Consider the following 22,065-nt stretch of genomic DNA (forward strand, 5'->3'; position numbering starts at 1 on the left):
TTTCCTCATCTGTGAAAGGGTTAGCAGCACCTACCTCCTAAGGTTATTGCTTTGTAAGTACTGATGTAATGAGTGCAGGGGCTGGCACATATTAAATATTTAAGTGTTCTTTTTGTTCCCTTGCATATATATACCTCAGTAACCAAGACAGACACAATATAATACTCTGCACCTACATAATAACTATACCAGAATGTTTCTAAGTCTTTTTATATTCATAAGCTTCTCTACAGTATCTATGTTGACTTAGAGAATTGACTAAATAGAAAGCAAATATAATACAAAGCTATACTACTTCTGAGTGCTACTTTTTATTTAGGTTATGGAAAAAGAGTCATTATTACAATAAATTTTAAATGTTATTGTCCTTATAAAATAGGTAATTCAGTAGTGTTTACCTTTGATAATTAAAATTCTAACTATGGGCATTTTATATTCATTTAAAAGAAATGTCAAGAAATGTCAAGAAAATTTTGACATCTAAAAATGTTTTAAATTAGGTTAAAGTATGTAGGTTTTTACAATAGAAAACTGAGGAGAAATTAATGATTTAATGAGATAATGAGATTGTGATATACATCAATAAGCTAATATAAGGGTAACATTTACTAAAACTGTAGGTGCACAGAACAGCTCCTTCATAAATTATATTTTTCCCATCCAACACAACTACAGCAATAATTCTTAACAGACTGTAGAGAAAGGATCTGTGCCAGGCAAGATAAACAAAAAATAGGAAGAAATAAAAGAACATACACATAAGTTCAAATAAAGCAGAAACTTAGGTACCAGAATCAGTTTGTGGAGTTTTGAGGCAAAGCAGAACAGAACTGTAATCAAGCCAGCAAAGAACTGCATGGGAAATGGGTGAGAACTACAGGTTCAACCACTTCTAACTCTACGCAAACAAGGAATACAAGGAAGAAAGGAATAAAAAGCACCATCAATTCTTCCAAATAATCTAAAAGGAGATGAACTATGCAGAGACATGCTTGGCTAAAAATGATAATTTTAGAGAAAGAACAGCTAATTAAATTTCAGAGAAATCAAAAGTATGCTATGGTTTGATGATTTACAGTGCAGATTTTTTTCCTGTTGCATATCAGCTGGGAGTAGGACAGATGGAGATACTGGTCTGAACAGAGAGGTAGGAGAGTGAGAATGCGAGAGTAAGATTTGGAAGTCATCCTTTTTCCCTTTCATAGATAACACATAGATGTATGGATGGTAATAACCTAAAAGCCTCAAGAGATTTGTCACTGTGAAATTACCATGTTGTTTCCAAGTTCAACCTATGCATCAAATTAAAATGTTTTCTTTAAACCAAATGTAACACAAGGACAATGTTAGTAGCTAATTGATTTATATGGTTTTCTTTTACCTGCTTTAAATACCTTAACACAGGTAGTCATTTTGTAGCCATTTTTAAAAGTGAATAATTTTACCTGACCAACTAGAAATCAATAGTGCCAAGTTCGAGAACATGTGACTTTGTATATTATAACAACCATCTCCTCTGAAATTAAATCATAATTATTAATAAAATTTCTTATTTGAATAAAAATTACCTTTATGTGTAACAGATTTTTCGCCAGATGGTTTGGAAGTATCTAAATCTGATTTTTTACTATAGTCCACATTTAGTACAACATCCTTGGCACCAGGTGATTTCTCTTGTGATGACAATAATTCTTCTGTAGACATGACAGTATTGAAAACAGTATCTAAGATCATATTTTAACTGTTCAAGAGGCATTATAGTATCATAATTAGAATGAATTTTAAAGCAAAATTTATAATCAAGTAGCAAGTTTATGATAATTTCTTAAGTAAATAAATATATTGTTGAAATGACTATACATTTAATTATGTAAATCACAACTAGATAAAATATTTGAGTTAGGTCTCTGGGAATAAGTAAAGTTCATGTAATAACACTCTGTAATAAAAGAAGATATATAAATAATAGGTGAATCAACTGTACTCTCAAAGTTAGTTACAAATATAAAAAATGTTAAGTGTAGCAAATATTCACATGTATATCAGAAGACAAATAACAATGAAAAAGTTTACCTATAATGACACAAAGTCAAGACCAGAAGTAGAGTCTTTTCCTAATAAGCTCATACTGAAAATATGCGCTTCAGTTTTGAAGCAAAAAGTTTCACAGTTGAGGGGACAAGGAGTTTGGCAAATACTTAATTTCTATAAACAGTGAAGATGAAGACAAATGTAAAACAAAACTGATAATCTACCCTCAATCCTCATTATTTATGTGTATGGCTGCAGATAAACAACAGTGGCCCAAGTGCCAACACTGCTAGGAGTGATTCTGTATTTATCTTCATGACAACTCTTTTATTTTTTTTGGCCAGTCCTGGGCCTTGGACTCAGGGCCTGAGCACTGTCCCTGGCTTCCTTTTGCTCAAGGCTAGCACTCTGCCACTTGAGCCACAGCACCACTTCTGGCCGTTTTCTGTATATGTGGTGCTGGGGAATCGAACCCAGGGCCTCATGTATACGAGGCAAGCTCTCTTGCCACTAGGCCATATCCCCAGCCCCTCTTCATGACAACTCTATGAGGTAACTGTGTTAACAGAGAATGAAGCAGGGCTATTGCTCACAATAGAACACTAAGGGAAAGGGCTGGGATTATTAAAAGACATGTTCTTGGTTCCAGTATTGTGCTCTTAACTACTATGCCAAATAATATTACTACATCAACATCTTAGCAATAAGCAAAATAGCATTTCATAATGACTGTAAGTGCATAAAAGTACATTTTTAAAGTTTCAATCATTATTCAGACCTCAGAAAATAATAGTACTATATTTTTATTAGCCAAACTGTGACTTCTGGATGAAAAGGAATACTAGTTATAAGTATATAGAGGTAAGAGGTGTAAGTCAATTACTCTAATGCTCAATCATTGCTGAAGCAAGAGAGACTGAAAAATTATTTTGGTTAAGCCTATTCCAAAATATGAAACTTTATTTTCTTCAAGCCATACTGTTTTCTTATGGATAAAGCCCTGGAAAGTATTTCTTTCAAAGTATAACTGCAGGTTATACTTAAAGTGAAGGAGGACAGGAACATTGAAGCAGATTAAATACATAAATAGATGACAAAAGTTCATTATGTGCTTCTTACCTGTTTAATATTGATTAATTCTGATGATCTGAAAAACTGCTAAGTGGGACATGCTAACTATGCAATTTTTTAAGATTATGTATTTTTATATACCAAGGAACTCCTTGAAGGACATTGCAATTTCCAGTTCTTATAAGATGTCAAGAACACAAATCATACTTTAATTAGGTTTTAACCTTCATTTAAAGTGCTTTAAAAAATGAAACGGATCATGTGGCTGGGGGTATGGCCTAGTGGCAAGAGTGCTTGCCTTGTATACATGAAGACCTGGTTCAATTCCCCAGCACCACATATACAGAAAACTGCCAGAAGTGGTGCTGTGGCTCAGGTGGCAGAGTGCTGGCCTTGAGCGGGAAGAAGCCAGGGACGGTGCTCAGGCCCTGAGTCCAAGGCCCAGGACTGGCCAAAAAAAAAAAAAAGAAGAAACGGATTAACATTATTGACATAAGAATTGCATATTAATGATGGGAAACAAGAAAATTATATGGTGAGTACTGTAGAGGGAGTATAGAGGAATATAAAAATGGAAACATTTTGCATCTTGATTGGTAATGGTTACAAGTAAATGTGAAACTGGCAAAACCAGAATGTAATCTGTGGTAAATTCCCTATGTTAATACACTATTATAAATATGCAGTGTATAGGACTTTTACTTTTTTTCCCCTGCAATTTCCTATGAATCTTTGTTTTTTTTTAATGAGAATTTAAAAACACTGTGTAGGGGAATGAGGGACGAGGTAACAAACAGTACAAGAAATGTATCCAATGCCTAAGGTATGAAACTGTAACCTCCCTGTAATTCAGTGTGATAATAAAAAAAACAAACTGTGTCTTTTCTGACAAGAGGAAACATAATGATAAAGCGTAGTCATTACTTTCATATGTAATGACAAACATTTTTCCTCACACTATTATTTTACTTATATATTTTTACAAATTTGTGGTCAGTTTCTAAAAATAAATAGTATCTGCTCTAACGTTCATGATTCAGATTAAATTTATTCTCTCCATTAACAATCTAGTACTAACTTTTACTTGTGCTGGTACAAGGAGAAAACACTATGAAAACTATGGTGGGTTCCAAACAGATATGATCATACAATGCCATGCAGTGAATATGTCACACAAAATAAATTATTTTTATGGAAATAATTTGTAAGAATAATACAATTTTCCTAGCAAAGTAATTTATACCTCTAAAATTAAAACATATTCCAAACATTATTTACCTTGTCCTTGAAGATGAGATATGTCTAAACCTTCTTGTAGGCGGATAACCACTACTCCATATTGTATGTCGAAGGCATCACTGTAGTGTGGAGGGGAGAATGGAAATCACAAAGACTTATTTATGTTCTGTATGAAGTGAAGGCAATCATAAATGATCTCTAAATTGTTTTCAACTCTAAATTTTTGGCAATATTTCAGTTGGTTGTGGCTTAAACGCAGGGCCTTGTACTTGCTAGATAGTTGTTCTACCACTGTAGCCACACCTTCAGCCTCTTTTTGCACTGGTGATTTTCAAGACATTGCTTTCACTTTATGCCTAGGCCAGTCAGGGATTTGCTCATTCTACTTGTCCTTCCTATGTCATAGAGAAGACAGGTGCAGGACACTGCACCTGCCATGTATTTTCCTGTTCGACAGCTTGTCAAGCAAAGCATGTGCCACTGTGCCCAGGCACTGGATGAGATGGAATCTTGCAGACTTTTATGCCTAAGCAGGCCTCTTGCACCTTGATCCCCAGATTTCCTCCTCTGAAGCAGCAGGATTAGAGGCTTGAGAATGATTTCAAGCTTAGTATATTAAAAAAAAATTAGTTGGGAGCTATGAATGACAGTTTGAAACCTAAACATTCCCCTTTCTTTATTCTGGAGTACTCTTGAAAACTACTTATGTAGTATAATCATTCAATAAGAGACTGCAAATACAGGCATATGTCTTATGTGTAGTAGGCTATGCCGTACTTTATAACTACATACACGCTGTTCAAACAAGGAATCACCCAATAAAAAATTTCTTAGAATGTATCTTCAGCATTAAGTGAAACATGACTGTACTGATATGACAGGTTAAAGCAGTAACTACTTTCATCCTACCAAATGAAACTATGGAAGATAATGCAGTCATCGTAACATCTTTGTATTTAGGATTATGTCTTAAAGCCTAAATGACATAATCTTGGCTACTGTCTTTCTCTAGTTTCCAAGTAAGAATAGTATAGATTTTTTATGAAAAAAAAAATGAATAAACCCAAAACCAAACTTCAGTCAAAAACAAAAGCAGTAGAGCTTTCATCTTCTAAAAAGGATTTAACTATGAGCTGAGAAATTTTCCTCATATATTGTGCATTACTAATCAACATGAAGAGTTAAAAAAAAAGAGTATAACCTCAGGTTATTTCCTCAAACCTTTGTAAAAACAGCTTTTAAAAATAAAGCCATTATATGTAAGAGGTTATGTGTATGTGGTTATTTTTTTAGACTCAACAGAAATATCAGTAAGGGAGATAACTACAATGAACGAAGCACTGTTGGATCAAAATTCATAAAGAAAATAAGACTTGAATTTGATCTTAGAGTTTTGCTTTTTATTAAGTAGTTGTAAAAGGGGTTTCAATTTCACAGGTAAGATTACGAGTACAATGCATCTCGACCAAAAACTTTTAAAAGGACAATTGTCTGTATCTGAAGAAATGATACACAAGAAGGCGCAAACAGTTCTACTTCATCAGTGATTATGACAACAGAAAGGTTACTTTTCAATCACATGCAAGCAGCATGAGAAGGAATGTTTATCCTCAGTGTGAACAGGACAGTTTTGCTAAGCAAATCCTAGAATACTATGAAAAGGAAGTATTTCTTAAATTTAAGAAATAAATTTGGCAAAAAAAGTTGTATCCTTTTTATTATATAACTCAGTTCTAAAAATCACTAGTGACAGATTAAAACGATACATACACAAAGTCTATGAGCCAAGAAGACAAAGTAACAAAAAGTACCCAAGAGACAATCTCCATGGAAGAAACTTAGCATGATGTGAACTAAACTGTATCATAAGATCATTGAAATTACCTTTAGGAAGTAAGTAAACTCAGAATTTAACACTTCAAGCAAGTAGAAAAAGAAAATAAGTACATACTAATAAAAGTAAATAACTTAGTGGATGAACCAAATGACTATTGGAAAATTCATCTGAGATGGGAACAAAATAACTCTTTAAGAAGGAGAGCAGTGAACAAATGCTGTTCCTCAAACTAAGACATCATATTCTACAATCACACAGTTCTTAGTGTGATGGTTCTGACCACAATTGGAAATTCTGGTCAGTAATAACTTAGGAAGAGGAAAAATCTTACTAAATTAAGGCTGCCTGAGTATACACACACTCTCTTATGCAAGTTTCTTCTCTATGTACATGAATTTATCTGTATGTTATGTGTACTGACATATACATATATACCACTGCATGTCATATGTAAAAAGATAACACATAAATTGAAAACCTGTTACAGATCACCAATTTAAAACCCATGGGGCTGGAGCCATAGCTCAAGTGGCAAAGTGCCTACCTGGCAAGTGTGGTAGACACCCTGAATTCGCAAACAGAGCAAAACAAAAATAAAACAAAATAAATCCGAGATAATTCAAGGTTTGTTTTTTTTTCTTCATTTTTATGCTTATGTTAGAAGAGACTATATGAGATGAGGACCAAAAAGCAAGACAAAGATTTTAAAACTAATATTTTGTGAGCCAATTATATTTCTGAATTAAAAAGCTACTTACTGAAATAAGTTTATATACATATCCACATCTCTCATATCTGCTTGTAACCAATCTTTCTTAAATCCGAGGACAAGCGTGTTTGGTTTCATACGACCAAGACCAGCAGCCTGAAATATACAATACATAGTGCTTCAATTATATACTATTTAAAAAAATGACATTTTAAGAGCTAACAACTCTCCAAACTGATAGCCTCTGAAAATCACTCATATTTTCAGCAAAAATTCTTAAGCATCTAATAAGTATATATATGCTTGCAAGTTGCATGTACATTGATTGCATATTACTTATAATTAGACAAAAACAGAATTAAAAACCAAACATTTGAAATGTTCTAAGTGCACAATGCCAAACATTTATGATTTGTCAAAATTTCATAAAATTTTATAAAGACAAATATGGAACAATATACTTTTATTGTTACATATTTCAGTTACATATTTTATAACCAGTCTTCAGTACCTAGAAACAAAAGTCAAATGACTAGTTCTGAATCACATCAACAGTAAAAATTTGAAATCTATAATTATGTGAATGTTTCTGCTAAAATTTAGCTTATTCTGTAATTTTATCAGGATCATTATGCTTAACAAATATACCACAAAGCCTAATAGTTTCTTCTTTTATAAGGTTTTAAAACACACTGAAGGCAGGGGCACAAAGGTTCAACCTGTAATCCCAGGTCCTCCAGAGGGAGAGATGGAAAGACTAGCACAGGTGAATTACACAGACCTCTATCAATAAACCAGGTGTGAGTGATGCATTGACTGTGGTACCAATTACACTGGTGCTCAGAGGTTAAAGGATTGTGGTCTGAACCCCGGGCAAAAATGTAAGACTCTACCTAAAAAATCACTATAACAAAAATGAGCAGGTGCTATGGATTGACTGGGAAGTTTAAAGTGTATGCTTAGAGAGTGCAGTGCTCCAATTCAAACGTTAAAAGACCTCCAAAGGGAATAAAATACTGGAAAATCTGTTTTCTTAGATTGTGTAACACTTAGGATTTAAAATTTTCAACTGAGGTTTAAAAAACTTAACAAAAATTGTCTTATTGATTGGATTCACAAATGCCAAAACCTTTTCTTCACCCCAAGTAGAAACCTTGCAACCACAAACTAACAACACCCATTCTCTTTGCCCTCCACTTTCCAGTAACATAAAATCTACTTCATCTGTATTAATTTGCCTATTGTAGTTATTTCATAATATAATTTGCCCTTTGTTGTCCAGCTTATTGCTTTTAGCAGAATATTTCAATACTACAGTGCCAATAAATAGTTTTTATAGCTTAATAAATACACACACATGCCACATTTCATTTATCCATTTACCTGATGATGTGTACCTGGGTTGTGGACACTTCTGGCTATCATGCATAATACTGTGTGAACTCTGACATTTAGATATTTGTTTGAACCTTTACTTTTATAGATATTCTATATTATATTTAGAATATAGGTTGTCTTCTTCATTTTCCTTATAATATCCTCTGTGGCATTAATTGTTAAGATGCCCAACTTACTTAATTTTGATATTCATTTTTGGTGTCCTATCTACAATTCCATAGCCAAATCCATATCACGAAGATTTAACTCTACTATGTTTTATAGTTTCATTTCTTATTTTACTGATTACATTCTGAGTCTATTTTTGTATATAGTTCTTGTCTTTGTTTTGTTTTTTGCCAGTCCTGGGGCGTGAACTCAGGGCCTGAGCACTGTCCCAGGTTTCTTTTTGCTCAAGGCCAGCACGCTACGACTTGAGCCACAGTGCCGCTTCCAGCTTTTCCTATATATGTGGTGCTGAGGAGCTGAACCCAGGACTTCATGTATACAGAGTGAACACTTTACCACTAGTCCATATTCCCAGATCATATAGTTCTAAGTGGCATACTTAAGTCATTTTTTGCAAAAGGTTAATCATTATTCTAAGTATCTTGAGATAATTAAGGAGCAGTAGCACTTCTAACCTATAAAGTTTGCAACTCCAAAATATTCTATTCATCATAAATTTCTTTCAAAATATTTTTCTTATTATTAAAACCAACATCTTTGCGTTGAAGGGACAGATAAAACATACTCAGTTTTAGATAGGTACCAATGGCGTATGCCTAAAACCCTAAAACCCTAGGCTACTCAGGCAGCTGGAGACCTAGATGATCAAAGTTCAAAGCCAGATCAGACATAATATTCCTGGAGACTTCATTTCCAAAATAACCATAAAAAAGCCAGGATGGAGGCATAGCTCAAGTGGTAGAGAAGCAGCCAAGCAAGTAAGCAAAGTAAGTTGTTAGGTCTAAGCCCAGATTTTGGGGGTGGGGGTGGGGGAATACTTGTTTTTCTTTAAAAGTCTGCTAGGTAACCACTAGCCACACATAAATTAGTTACTTTGGGGAGGGTATAAAAAGAAACCAAGAATTACTTATCCTTAGGTTTTAAAGCTCTTTTTAAAAACTAAGTTGTATAAGATAACTAATAACTTCTTGATGGTTATAAACTAGTGTCAGTCATTCATCACAAATTTGTTACAGTTCCACTATACTGTAATGAAAAGGCACTTGGGGCTTTGTACATGTAGGTATGCTTCATGCTTTGACTGCTAAGCTATATCCCTACCTCCAAAAGTTTTAATTTTATAAAATTTACTTCCTGGGGCTGGGAATATGGCCTAGTGGCAAGAGTGCTTGCCTCGTAAAATTTACTTCCTGTGTTATATTCTGTGTAAATTTTGCTTCCAACGTCTTTACTGCAATAAATTTCCCCTGCAATGGATAAAGACTGGATAAAGAAATATACATGCATCCTATCATCCCTAAATCATTCATAAATGGCTATCAGAGAGCAGTTTTCAGTTTCCATACAACATTATGTGTCTTTAAGAAAACAAAATTGTTTATTAGAAGAAATGTATTTTCTTCAGAATGTGTTTTCATAGTGGTTGATAAAAAAAATCACTTCTAAAAGCATTCTGTACTTGAAACTTGAACAAAAAACAAAATCATCGGAATTGTCATTAATCTCAATCAAACATTCCACCAGAATTATTTCTTTTTAGCAAGGTTTTCTGTGCACTTTATGAGGATTTGCTGAGAAGAAATGCATTTACTTTGTTATAATTTTCTGTGAATCATTACACCCATTCTTACAATAACAGAAACAACTACTTCCCCAGTGACATGTAACTTTCTATTTGTAAAAAAATTCACAAATCTTATGGCTCCCTAAATTTAATTGAGATCTCTACTACTTTAAAAATCACCGAGGGAAAAGAAAAATGGGTTTTAGCCACACATTCAGAAGTGTTAAGTTTTAAAAGGTCAACTAATAGTGAGAGTCTCATATAAAAATTCTCCCATTAGTTAATATCTTGTGGTATAATCTATAGTTGGAGCCCAGCTACAGAATAAATATAAATTTCTATTTGAAATCATTATATTAGAAATTTAAAATTTCTTTGGTCTACTAATCTTAGAACACATTTTTTTTAATTTAATAAGTGTGTTTAATAAGTGTGTATTTCAACTTGTGACTAATAGAAATCTATCAACACTAAGGAAATACCACACAAGATAATTCTAGACAATTTCTTTCCAAGAAAAAAAGTCATATCTACAATGAAATCCTAAATGAGAATTATTTTATTTGAAAGGTCATTGTGATGTAATCTGGAATTTTCACTAAGAACAATATAATCTTCATTTAAAATCACACTGATAATCTATGACAATTTAAACTGGTCAGTAATCTAGCAATTTTAAGGACATTTCATTCTTACGTGAATACCTTAGAGAAACTTTTGCACATGTAAAGAAGCCTCTTCATGGCAACATTACTTGTAATGCTAAAAAGAATTAGAAGTAACTTCCATAAACATCAGAGAATCAAAAATCATAGGAGAATTTTATCTAGTGGTGAAAAGGAACTACACATATCTATGTGGATAATCCTCAAAAATAGTATTAAATGAAAAATAGCAACTTAAAATACAAAGGTATAAATTTCTTTAAAATACCTGAGTTGAAAACTTAAGATTCCTAAATAATCGACTACAAGATAAAGATACCAAGTACATATGAAGATACGCAGCGAAGCTTCTAAGGTTTTCTATTTTAACTAAGTGGTTGGGTGTATGATTCACTATTTTTTTATATGTACTATTTAAAAATATTCAAGGTATAATGTTACTCCTGGTTGTTATTGGTGGGTAAATCTTGTTTGCTTTTTTTTCTTTATTGTCAAAGTGATGTACAGAGGGGTTAAAGTTTCATACATAAGGCAGTGAGTACATTTCTTATCCAACTTTTTATTTCCTCCCTTGTTTTTCTCCCACCATCTGCTCTCCCTGACTCCCCCCAACTCCTTCTATGAGTTGTACAGTTGGTTTATAGCATATAGGTTTTTTGTTTTGTTTTGTTTGTTTCCAGTGCTGGGGCTTGGGACTAGGGGCCTGAGCACTGTCCCTGGCTTCTTTTTGCTCAAGGCTAGCACTCTACCTCTTGAGCCACAGCGCCAATTCTGGATTTTTCTGTTTATGTGGTGCTAAGGAATCGAACTCAGAGCTTCATGCATGTTAGGCAAGCACTCTACTACTAAGCCACATTCCCAGCCTAGCATATAGTTTTGTAAGTATTGCTGTTGCACTGATTCGTCTTTTACCCTTTGTCTCTCCATTTTGTTGTTCCCCTTCCCTTTCCTAGTTCCAATAAATGAATATACAATACCCAGGGTACCAAAATCACGAAAGACAAAAGAAAAAAGCATATTTCCACATGGATGTTGAAAATAACAACGATACCATTTGTTTCCATAACTTGGTGTTCATTTTGCTTAGCATCATTTTATGTGTTCATATGCACATAGCTATTGAGCTATTGTGATCTTCTGCTAGGATTATCCTAGAAAATGTGGCACACATACACAATGGAATTTTATGCCTCTATCAGAAAGAATGACATTGCCCCATTAGTAAGGAAATGGAAGGACTTGGAAAAAACCATACAAAGTGAAGTGAGCCAGACCCAAAGAAACATAGACCATGGTTTCCCTCATTGGGAATAATTTGCCATTTGTTTTTAAGTCCCACCTCCGCATGAATCAAAAGGCTTCTAATAAAGCCCAAGAATGTGCATTTAAAGTACACTCCATCTACTTACTTTGTTTGCTAGTTAATTGCTAAGATTACAATCTTTCTTTGTTCTGTGGCTTCCTTTTTCACTTTCATGTCCTTTAGAAATTTAAACTTTAAATTATGGATCTGAGCCAGGTGCCCAGTGGTGCTTATGCCTGTAATCCTAACTACTCAGGAGACTGGGAACTGAGGATCGTGGTTCAAAGACAGTCCATGAGACACATATCTCCAATAAACTACTCAGAAAAAGCCACAGCACTGTGGCTAGTGGTAGAGTACTAGCCTTAAGCACAAAGAGGTTCAGGGACAGAGTCCAATAGAATTGGGCTAAACCCTCAGGACCAGCAAAAAAGGAAAACAAAAACTTATCTGTTCTTTAGAGTTCAATTTTGTTACATTAAAAAATTCTTCTCTATAAAAATTTATATATTCCATCTCCCAAAATTAAAAAAAAATATTTACACTGGGGTGCTGGTGGCTCGCACCTGTAATTCTAGCAAAGCCAGCCAGGGCAAGAAAGTCTGCGAGATTCTTATCTCTAACTACCCCGAAAAGCTGGAAGTGGAGTGTGGCTCAAGTGGTAGAGTGCTAGCCTTAAGGAAAAGAAGTTCAAGGACAGCATCCAGGCCCTGAGTTCAAGACCCAGGACCAGCACATACATCTATCCATCTGAAAATGATTTTTTTGGTATGGCTTTAAAATGACTACTTCTCTCTCTCTCTCTCTCTCTCTCTCTCTCTCTCTCTCTCTCTCTCTCTCTCTCTCTCTTTCTCTCTCTGTGTGCTGGTACTGAGGTTTGAACTCAGGGCCTTGTACTCTGGCTTGGCTTTTTCCACTCAAATCTTGTGCTCTACCTGTTGATCCATACCTCCACTTCTGGTTTTTACTATTTAACTGAAGATGAGTCTAGTAAGATTGTTCTGCCTAGACTGGCTTCAAACCACAATCCTCAAATCTCAGATCTGGAGCAACTGGGATTACAGAACTGGTACATGGCTCTAATTTTATTTTTCATGTGGATAATCATCATAGCTCATCCTTTCAGTGCTATTTTTTTGAACCTATAATAAATTTCTCATATGACTGGCACCATTTCTTGTGTTCTGTACCATTCAATTAGTTGAAAACCAAGGTTTCAATAACCATAATGTCTTAATTACTTGGGAACCTAGCCTCTACACTTTCTTCTTCCTGAATATTGGACAGTGGATATTTTTTGCTAGGAAAGGAATAATGGGGTTTGGGCTCAGGACACTGCTCTTGCTAGGCAGGCACTCTACCACTTGAGCTATGTCCCCAGCCCTTGCCTTGGTTTAACTAAGTTCTGAGGAAGGATTAGTAGACAATCCTCTGAGCCTCCTATTTCTACTTCAAGGGGGAGCTACACATTTAATACAGAATGTTTCTGGGTATTTTTTCTCTTAATAGAGGAATTCTTATAAGAAGAAGTGGGTAAACACTGTCATCCATTATTTCTCCATTTAGGATGAATAGTACTGAATTGAGAAGCTAACTTTACTTGCTCAGTCTAAAATCCATAAGATACAAGTGGCACTAGTGGTATTTAAGCTAAGACTTATTCCATATCTCCAATTCTGGCCATGCATAAAACTAAAATTAATACTATGAAATAAACAGTGAGAAATACAAGGGGCTAGGATTTTTAATTAAATAAGGATTATTTTACTTAACATTCTTACAAAAAAAACCTGAGATACAATGCCTATGTACCTCTCTGATCATTTAAAATAATATCTATCAAAATGAACTCCAGGAAGCAGAAACAAGAGGTTTTCTTTGTTGCTATTTTCTTTTCGTCTCGATTGTTCTTTTACCTGTCTTTGGAAGGGTAAGAATGGGCACAGAAATGGAGTGACAATGAGTGAACAAATGCAGCAGTGGTACTCACTAGATAATACGTTTAAAATGGACTATACAACTTGTGAGTGGGGGCAGGAGGGAAACACTGGGAGTGAGGGAATGGGTCACATTGCCAAAAAGAAATGTACTCACTACCGGATTTATGTAAATGTAACACCTCTGTACATCACCTTTATAGTTATAGCAGGACTACAAAAATTAAATAAGGATTATTTTACTTAATATTTTTACAAAATACTCAAAGTGAGGTAGAGCAGGACCTAAGCACAAAAAATGTTATAAAAGGAGAGAAACAATCTAAGGTAGCTTTCAAAGATATTCTTTGTTGTCAGTCAATAGTACAAAGTTTCCATTTAGTTCTAAATGAGAGGAATCTTAGTAGTTAAGATATATACATTCACTTGCATTAATATGAAGAATGAAACTTAAATAATAGAGTTCATAAAAGCTTATACACAACTAGGCCTTTGGAAGGCTAACTCACCTGCATTAAATACTGTGCACCTTCTCGCAAGTCATCTGCATGTACTGGAGCATAAAAAGCCTTCATTTTGTTCTTAATGAGCCATCGCTGATATTTGGCTTGGTCAATGGACATCTCTTTCATGGCCTGTCTTCGAGGGCCCTTCATAAAAAAGTATTAACAAGATCTAATAAACTTCACCTCCTTAAAAGATCATCCTATTATGCTAACATTTCATTCACATTATAGTCAATATTTTCTAATATTTAGGATATCAACAAGATAGAGTTGGTGGAACATTAAAGGCATATGTGCTGCCAGGAGATGGGAAGATGGCAGGGGAAAGATACATTAAAAACTAAAAATCAATTCAACCCTCAATTAATGAGAGAAGTTAGAAGTCATTGATAATGGAAAAGAGATTACAGAGAATAAAATAAAGGTCTTCTATTTTTCCCCAGAAGTGTGCTTTTTGTTTGGCTTGAATGTCTGAGTTAATCTCAGCAACTTAAAAACATCACTGAAAATGAAGTAAACTATATAGTATTCATACATTTTTTCTTCCTAACAGAAGAAAGGAAATTCCACTTTGATCCTTGTAAACAACACATAAAATGTGTTATACATAAACATAGAAAGCAAAAATGTACAATCTTAAGAATACATGAATAAACAACTGAAAAATACAATTTATCTTTTCTAGTAGGGAAACTGCCTCATTTGTAACATCTTGTGCTTGACCCTGACCTGAATTGATCAGCCTGGAGACAAACTGGAGACAAACATCCCATTTGAGGCCAGTGCCTTCCTTATGCATCTTGCCATCACCTATTAAGTACACATACACACACCCTTGACTTTGCCACTATGCAAGAAGCTGAGTGGCATATAACATTCTTTCCCAGTACCAAAATGAGTGAACTGAGCTTAGAGGGAAAAAAAAATCTCATCTACTATATAAATATTCCACTTTCTTACACTGAAGATTTAGTTGAACTATCATTCAGTGGTTTTTTTCCCCCAGAGTTAAGATGCCAAAAAGAAAACTCCATTGTGAAAGCTCATCACTATTTTATTAGTTTCTTATCACGCCATCCTCTCCACCCCCCTGCCCCCTTGTGTGCTGGTCCTGGTCCTGGGGCTTGAACTCAGGGCATGGATGCTTGTCGCTGAGCATATACTGCTCAAGTCCTAGTGGTATCACTTGTGCCAAAGCTCCACTGCCAGTTTTTTGATAGTTTTGGGGCTGGCTTCAAGCTTCAATTCTGATATTAGTCTCATGAGTAGCTAAGATTACAGGCATAAGCCACTGAAGCACGTCTTATCATTCCTTTATAATGGGTTTATCAACGACATTTTCATACATGTACATACATCATATTCACCTACCTATCTCCTTCTTATTTCTTCCTTTCCCTGCTGGTCCTTTCTAAATAGGTCTCCATTTTATATTCATGGCATTAAAAAGAAGTTGTGAGGTCTGGATCAACTGTTGTTTCTGTTACTGTTTGCAGTACTAGGGATTTGGTACTGAACCCAGGGCTTTGCAGGATTTGTACTGAGGGGCTGAACCCAGGGTCTTGGCTCTTGTTAGACAAATGTTCTCCTACTTGTATGGACTATGCCACCCCTTGTTTAAATTTCTTTTATATATATATGTATATATATTTATTATCAAACTGAACTACAGAGAGGTTACAGTTTCATACATTAGGCATTGGATACATTTCTTGTTCTGTTTGTTTGTTACCTCATCCCTCATTCCCCCCTCCCCCTCTCTCTCCCCCCATGAGTTGTTCAGTTCATTTACACCAAACAGTTTTGCAAGTATTGCTTTTGTAATTGTTTGTCTTTTTTTTACCCTGTGTCTCTCGATTTTGGTAATCATTCTTTTCTTTCTTTCTTTCTTTTTTTTTTGTTGTTGATCGTAGGGCTTAAACTCAGGGCCTGGGCACTATGCCTGAACTCTTTTAGTTCAAAGCTAGCCTTAGCTTTACCACTTTGAGCCACAGCTCTACTTTCTCGTAGTTATTTGGAGATAAGAGTATCATCGACTATCTTGCATTAGCTGGCTTTGAACCATGCTCCTCAGATCTCCGCCTCCTTGGTTGCTAGGATTATAGTCATGAGCTACCAGCACCAGCTTTCTTTTTCTTTTGTTTTTTGTTGCCAGACCTGGGGCGTGGACTTGGGGCATCCTGAGCACTGTCCCAGGCTTTTTTTTGCTCAAGGCTAGCACTCTGCCTCTTGAGCCACAGTGCCAGTTCTGGCTTTTTTCTATGTATGTGGTGCTGAGGAATCGAACCCAGGGCTTCATGTATATGAGGTGAGCACTTTACCACTAGGCCATATTCCCAGCCCAGATTTCTTTTTCTTTTAAAGGTAATTGTTTTCTTCTAAGTATTCTGCCTCTAAGCAGTATCAAAGTAGCATTTTTTTTAATAAAAAGATTTTAACATGTTAAGTTTTCCACTGCTTTAATTAGAAAATATTTGAACGAGGGACTAGGAATGTGGCTTAGTAGTAGAGTGCTTGCCTTACATGCATGAAGCCCTGGGTTTGATTCCTCAGCGTCACATAAACAGAAAAAGCTAGAAGTGGTGCTGTGGCTCAAGAGGTAGAAGAGTGCTAGCCTTGAGCAAAAAGAAGCCAGAGACAATGCTTAAGCTCTGAGCTCAAGCCCTAAGACTGGCAAAAAAAAAAAAAAGAAAAAGAAAATGTTGGAACAAATATAATTAAAGCACATTATAGGCTTATATAATAAATTTCACTATAAAATCCCTTTGCACAATTAACACTAACTTAAAAAGCAAGTTTATCAATTTATTTCCAATCTAGAAAGGTCTACAAATAACAAGTTATACAGAGTAAATAACTGCTTTAACACAGAAAGCAGAAGTAATACTTACCATGTGTACATGGCCACAGATCATCAAACCAACATTTTTTGTGAAATCATGAACAAGATGAAGTAAAGCTGGGCGAGAGTTTGGAGAGCCTGTCATGACAAGACACTGTGGCCTAGTTTGAGATAAAAAAAGATCAAGTTAGAGAAGTTTGTGTTTTCAGCAACAAGAACATGACATTTTAGCTGCCTCTTCATAAGATAGGAACAATAGGATTCTCATAGGTAACTTTTAACCACCCATTTTTGGTAGGAGTAATGATAGTAAAACAAACACCAGGTCAATGTCCAAAACAACAGGTGATATTATATAATCAAGATTCTTTTGGTATTATGGAAAGAAATTACCATGCCTGTTAAAACACTATCAAATTCTGTATCCTCTTTTAGAGGATACAAATCATTACTCAAATTCTTTCATAGAGCTTGCAAAGCTTCCTGAGTATGATTGCCTTCATAAACAAATAGGTTAGCCTGATCTTATCAGGATTACTTCTATTGTATGTTATCAGCCTTCTCTAAGTCTCTTAATTTTGATGATTAACATCACATAAACCACTTTTTTTTTTTTTTTTGCCAGTCCGGAGGCTTGAATTCAGGGCCTGAGCACTGTCCCTGGCTTCTTTTTGCTGAAGGCTAGCACTCTACCACTTGAGTCACAGTGCCACTTCTGGCCTTTTCTGTTTATGTGGTGCTGAGGAATCAAACCCAGGGCTCATTCATGTATACAAGGCAAGCACTCTACCACTAGGTAATATTCCCAGCCCAACATAAATCACTTGTAATGAATTAGACTAACAGTCCTATGTGAACTCAAAGCTTTTACTTCTAATAGTGATGAGTGCTGAAATTGAATTCATTTAGAAACATAAGACAGTGACATGCATTTCATGGATGTTTAACTTGATTTTTACTGACTAGAAGTAGAAATAAATCCCATTTAATGCAAAAATATACAGGTATTAATTTTACTAGACAAAATAACAATAAAGTAAGAATTTTTATAATTAAAATTTTAACAAGTTTTAAACAAGTAACAGACTAAAATTGTGAAGTTAATTTAAGCATCCAATTAACTTGCAGGTATTATGCAAACTAATCATGAAAACCTATAAAGACTTTTAAAAAAAAGTACTAACTTTTAGAATTTAGCAAATTAGCTGAAAGATCAAATTTGTCTGGGATAAGTACTTCTGGGGAAATCATATTATGTCATGCCACATAGTCAAGGCTAATTGCTTCTTTGTCTGACTATATAGTCCTGTTTCTGAGTATAGCAGGTTACATAACTTCCTTAGTACAAAGCACCTTTCTTGGCCATCCTAAGAGGGAATAGTGTTCCCATGAGCAACTTTATAGCCCATGTTGCTATTTCCAAGTTATGTCCTTCAAAAGGAAGCTGCTCTCTTTTATCCATATTTTCTTTCTCATAAGCTAGATAATGAACCCATATGGGAAATACCTTTTAGAAAATGGAAGACTGACAAAATATAATCAGTGTGGATCTCAAATGATGAAATCTGCCAGCTTGCTATGAACCATCCATCCATCTACTTTTGGATATCAACTACTATAGTTTCAGTTTTTCTTTTCTCTTATGGTAATTTAGAATGTACCCTAAATAACATTATTATTATTTACTGGGGAATGAACTCAGTGCTTCCTGCTAGTTAGGAAGGATCTACCACTTAAGCCATGCCTCTAGCACTCTTGTATTGGTGTTTTTGAGACGGGTTCTCACTTTATGTTTTGAATGGCCTGGGCTTTGATCCTCCTACTTGTGCTACCCCATGTTACTGAGAAGGACAGACACATGCCACTGTGCCCAACACTGCATTTCATCTGCAGCTGAGATAACAGGTATGTACCACACAATCAGTGGCTGAGATACAGCCTTATATACTTTCATGCATAGAATGGCCTCCAACCTTAACTCCTGGGTCTCCGCCTCTCAAGTAGCTATGATTACAGGCTTGAGCCATCTTGCCTGGTTTGTGAAAAGTTAATTTTTTCTTGTCTATGCTGAGTAGAAAACATAGTACAAACAACATAGAACATTTGCCTTGATTTTAACTCTTTTCTTGAAAATCTATATGGTATGAGTTTTTTTTTTAAAAAAGCATAAAAACAACAAAAGTAAGAAAACTGATAAAGGAAAGAGCATTGAAATACTGACTGCTAGAAAACAGATAGGTAGATGAAGAACAATGGAAGGCATGACTGATCAAGATGTATAGGATGCATAAGCGATATGTTAAATTGAAATCCACTGCCTACCATGTGAAGATAATAAAAAATAACAATAAATAAATTTACTATCCTAATTTTTTAAAAGTCACAGAAATGTAAATACCAAATGTGATGTAATCAAAGTAGCAAGATAAAAATAGAGTGTAATATATTGTGAGATGGGTAAAAGCAAAGGTTACATGTATGTGTTAGGCACAGGTTAAAGACATCAGGAGATAATGTCTAAAAGTAAAAATCACAAAGCACAACAAGACAAGAATGATGTTAAGAAGTTAATTACTGAAGAAAAAAATTCAGCAGAGTTCAAAGTGGTTTTTGTGGTATAAGAGAGAGAGAGAGAGATGAGGGGTAAGAAGTACTTGTTTTCAAGTCAAAATTTTACAGATTGGTTTCTCTATGTTAATGTCTGTAAATTCAGACCAGGGAAGGCTATGACTTTAAGACCATTCTGGGAAACACAGTGAGACCCTGTCTCAAATAAATAGGGATATAGTTTTAAAAAATGTTCCAATTATGGAACCATGACAAAACAAACTTTTTATTAGTGACAAATTAACTTTGCTTCTTCTTACTAGGAATGATGGTGGAACACTTTTTTTTGATGCCAGTCCTGGGGCCTGGGTACCATCCCTGAGCTTTTTTGCTCAAGGTTACTGCTCTATCACCTGAACCAAGCTCCACTTCAGGCTTTTTCATAGTTTGTTGAAGAGTCTTATAGACTTTCCTGCCTGGGCTAGCTTCAAACCATGATCTTTACATCTCAGCTTCATGAGTAGCTACTATTACAGGAGACACCAACACCTAGCAAAAACCTTAAAAAACTTTTTTTTCTTTCAGTTTATTGATGAAGGCAGAATATAACCTATACAGAAGTGAATGAATTATTCATCACTCACAGCTCAATTTCAATGATTTATAAATTTACAATTAAAATATAATTTATAAATTACATTTTTAATCACATTTTTTTTGAAAAATGACAAGGTACAAATAACCAATAGGTTCTAAGAATATATACAAGTATTATTTCTGAACCTCACAGTACATGCCAGTAATGCTTTAGAAATGGTGTGAAATCAATTAGAAATGTACTAAAAATGATTTATACTGATAACCAATTATAAAGATTAAAATATAAATACTGTTTTTCTGCAGAAAGGGCAATCAATACTGAGATATGAACTTGGAATCTCATACTTGCTAGACAGGTGCTCTAACCAATTGAGCCATGTCCCCAGCCCTTTTTTGCTTTAGTACTTTCCAGGAGGTTCTTCAGATTTTGCCCAAGCCAATCTCCAAACACAATCTTAACACTACCTTCGGAGTAACTGGTATTACAGTGTTAAGTAACTGGTATTACACTATACCTGGCCTGAGGCACCGATTCCTCATCACTATAAGACATTTATTCACTGGTGAGAAAAGTGAGTGACAGAATTATTATTGTCCTGATAAAGTCACAAAATAAGATACATCAAAAATCTTAAATTTAAAATTAAAAAATCAAGTATTTTATAATATATCTGAAGTAATAAGATATTAATGATCACAAGGAAAAGAACTTTCACCTTATGAAACCTATCATTTAAGTTTTAAGTGACAGAAAGACCCCAAACTTTCCTAACACTTTTCTAAGAAAAATAGTAATTTTTCCTTTGTACAGTTTTTTTGTAATTAAATTTGCCAGAGCTCAAGTAAACAAAACACAACATTCTATAGTTTTAGAGAACTTTTTCTGAAATGTCCACATATAAACATTTTGCTGAACAATAACTGACGAACAGAGTAGCCACTAGCCAGCTCAGAGGAAATATTTCCATCATATATCATAACCTACCTGAAGTTTTTCACATGGTCTTCTACACCAGAAAGACGAATCGAGTGCTGCAGTGCACTTAAGTAAGTCAAAGCCTGAGTAGAGGATCCCCAATTCACATCTGTGGGAACGATGTTCATGTAATAATAACCAATCCATCATCAATTGATAACGAACTTAATACTCAGAGAAGATATGAAAGGTTATTTCTTATTTAACAACTCAATTGCTGAAATAAAAAATGATGCTTGTAACTTTCAGAAGTTCCAATATATACTGTGACATTAAGCCTATGGTCATCTTACCTCTAATGGTGTTTAAAGAAACAGTGTAACTTAGCTGAGATGCTGGTGTTACATTTATGTTGTACACAAGAGCTCAACATTTCAATTTACTGTTTATGTAGTCAAATGGTAGATCAGATATACTAGTGAACTGTTCAGGTTATTTGAAAATGAAAATTTCATTAATAGGACAAGTAAATCCCAAATGATGATTTTAGACATATTAATTTGTATGTATGTTAGAACAAGAATTGGTTAAAATAACAGCCTCTCTGTCCCATCTTAGAGTTACTACTCAAAAGCTCATCATTTTATATTTTATTCCATATCTCAAGTAAACATGTTTCTTCAGGCCTAGGGACATACCTCAGAACTTCTTGCCTAGTATTTGTGAGGCCCT

The 22,065-nt window shown here is 34.7% G+C and overlaps 1 protein-coding gene across 1 annotated transcript in view; it reads right to left on the bottom strand.

The window, feature by feature from the left end:
- The window catches only part of Slc12a2 (solute carrier family 12 member 2), an 83,147-nt gene that overhangs the window by 14,165 nt on the left and 46,917 nt on the right, over positions 1–22,065 (bottom strand). The window contains exons 15-20 of the mRNA XM_048357905.1: positions 21,403–21,502; positions 17,320–17,431; positions 14,432–14,572; positions 6,937–7,043; positions 4,381–4,460; positions 1,569–1,694 (exon numbers count right to left, since the gene is read on the bottom strand). Of these exons, the coding sequence (XP_048213862.1) occupies positions 1,569–1,694; positions 4,381–4,460; positions 6,937–7,043; positions 14,432–14,572; positions 17,320–17,431; positions 21,403–21,502 (666 nt within the window). The remainder of the gene's footprint in view (positions 1–1,568; positions 1,695–4,380; positions 4,461–6,936; positions 7,044–14,431; positions 14,573–17,319; positions 17,432–21,402; positions 21,503–22,065) is intronic.

The sequence above is a fragment of the Perognathus longimembris genome, chromosome 11 (assembly GCF_023159225.1).
Source record: "Perognathus longimembris pacificus isolate PPM17 chromosome 11, ASM2315922v1, whole genome shotgun sequence".
In the NCBI taxonomy this organism is placed as follows: domain Eukaryota; kingdom Metazoa; phylum Chordata; class Mammalia; order Rodentia; family Heteromyidae; genus Perognathus; species Perognathus longimembris.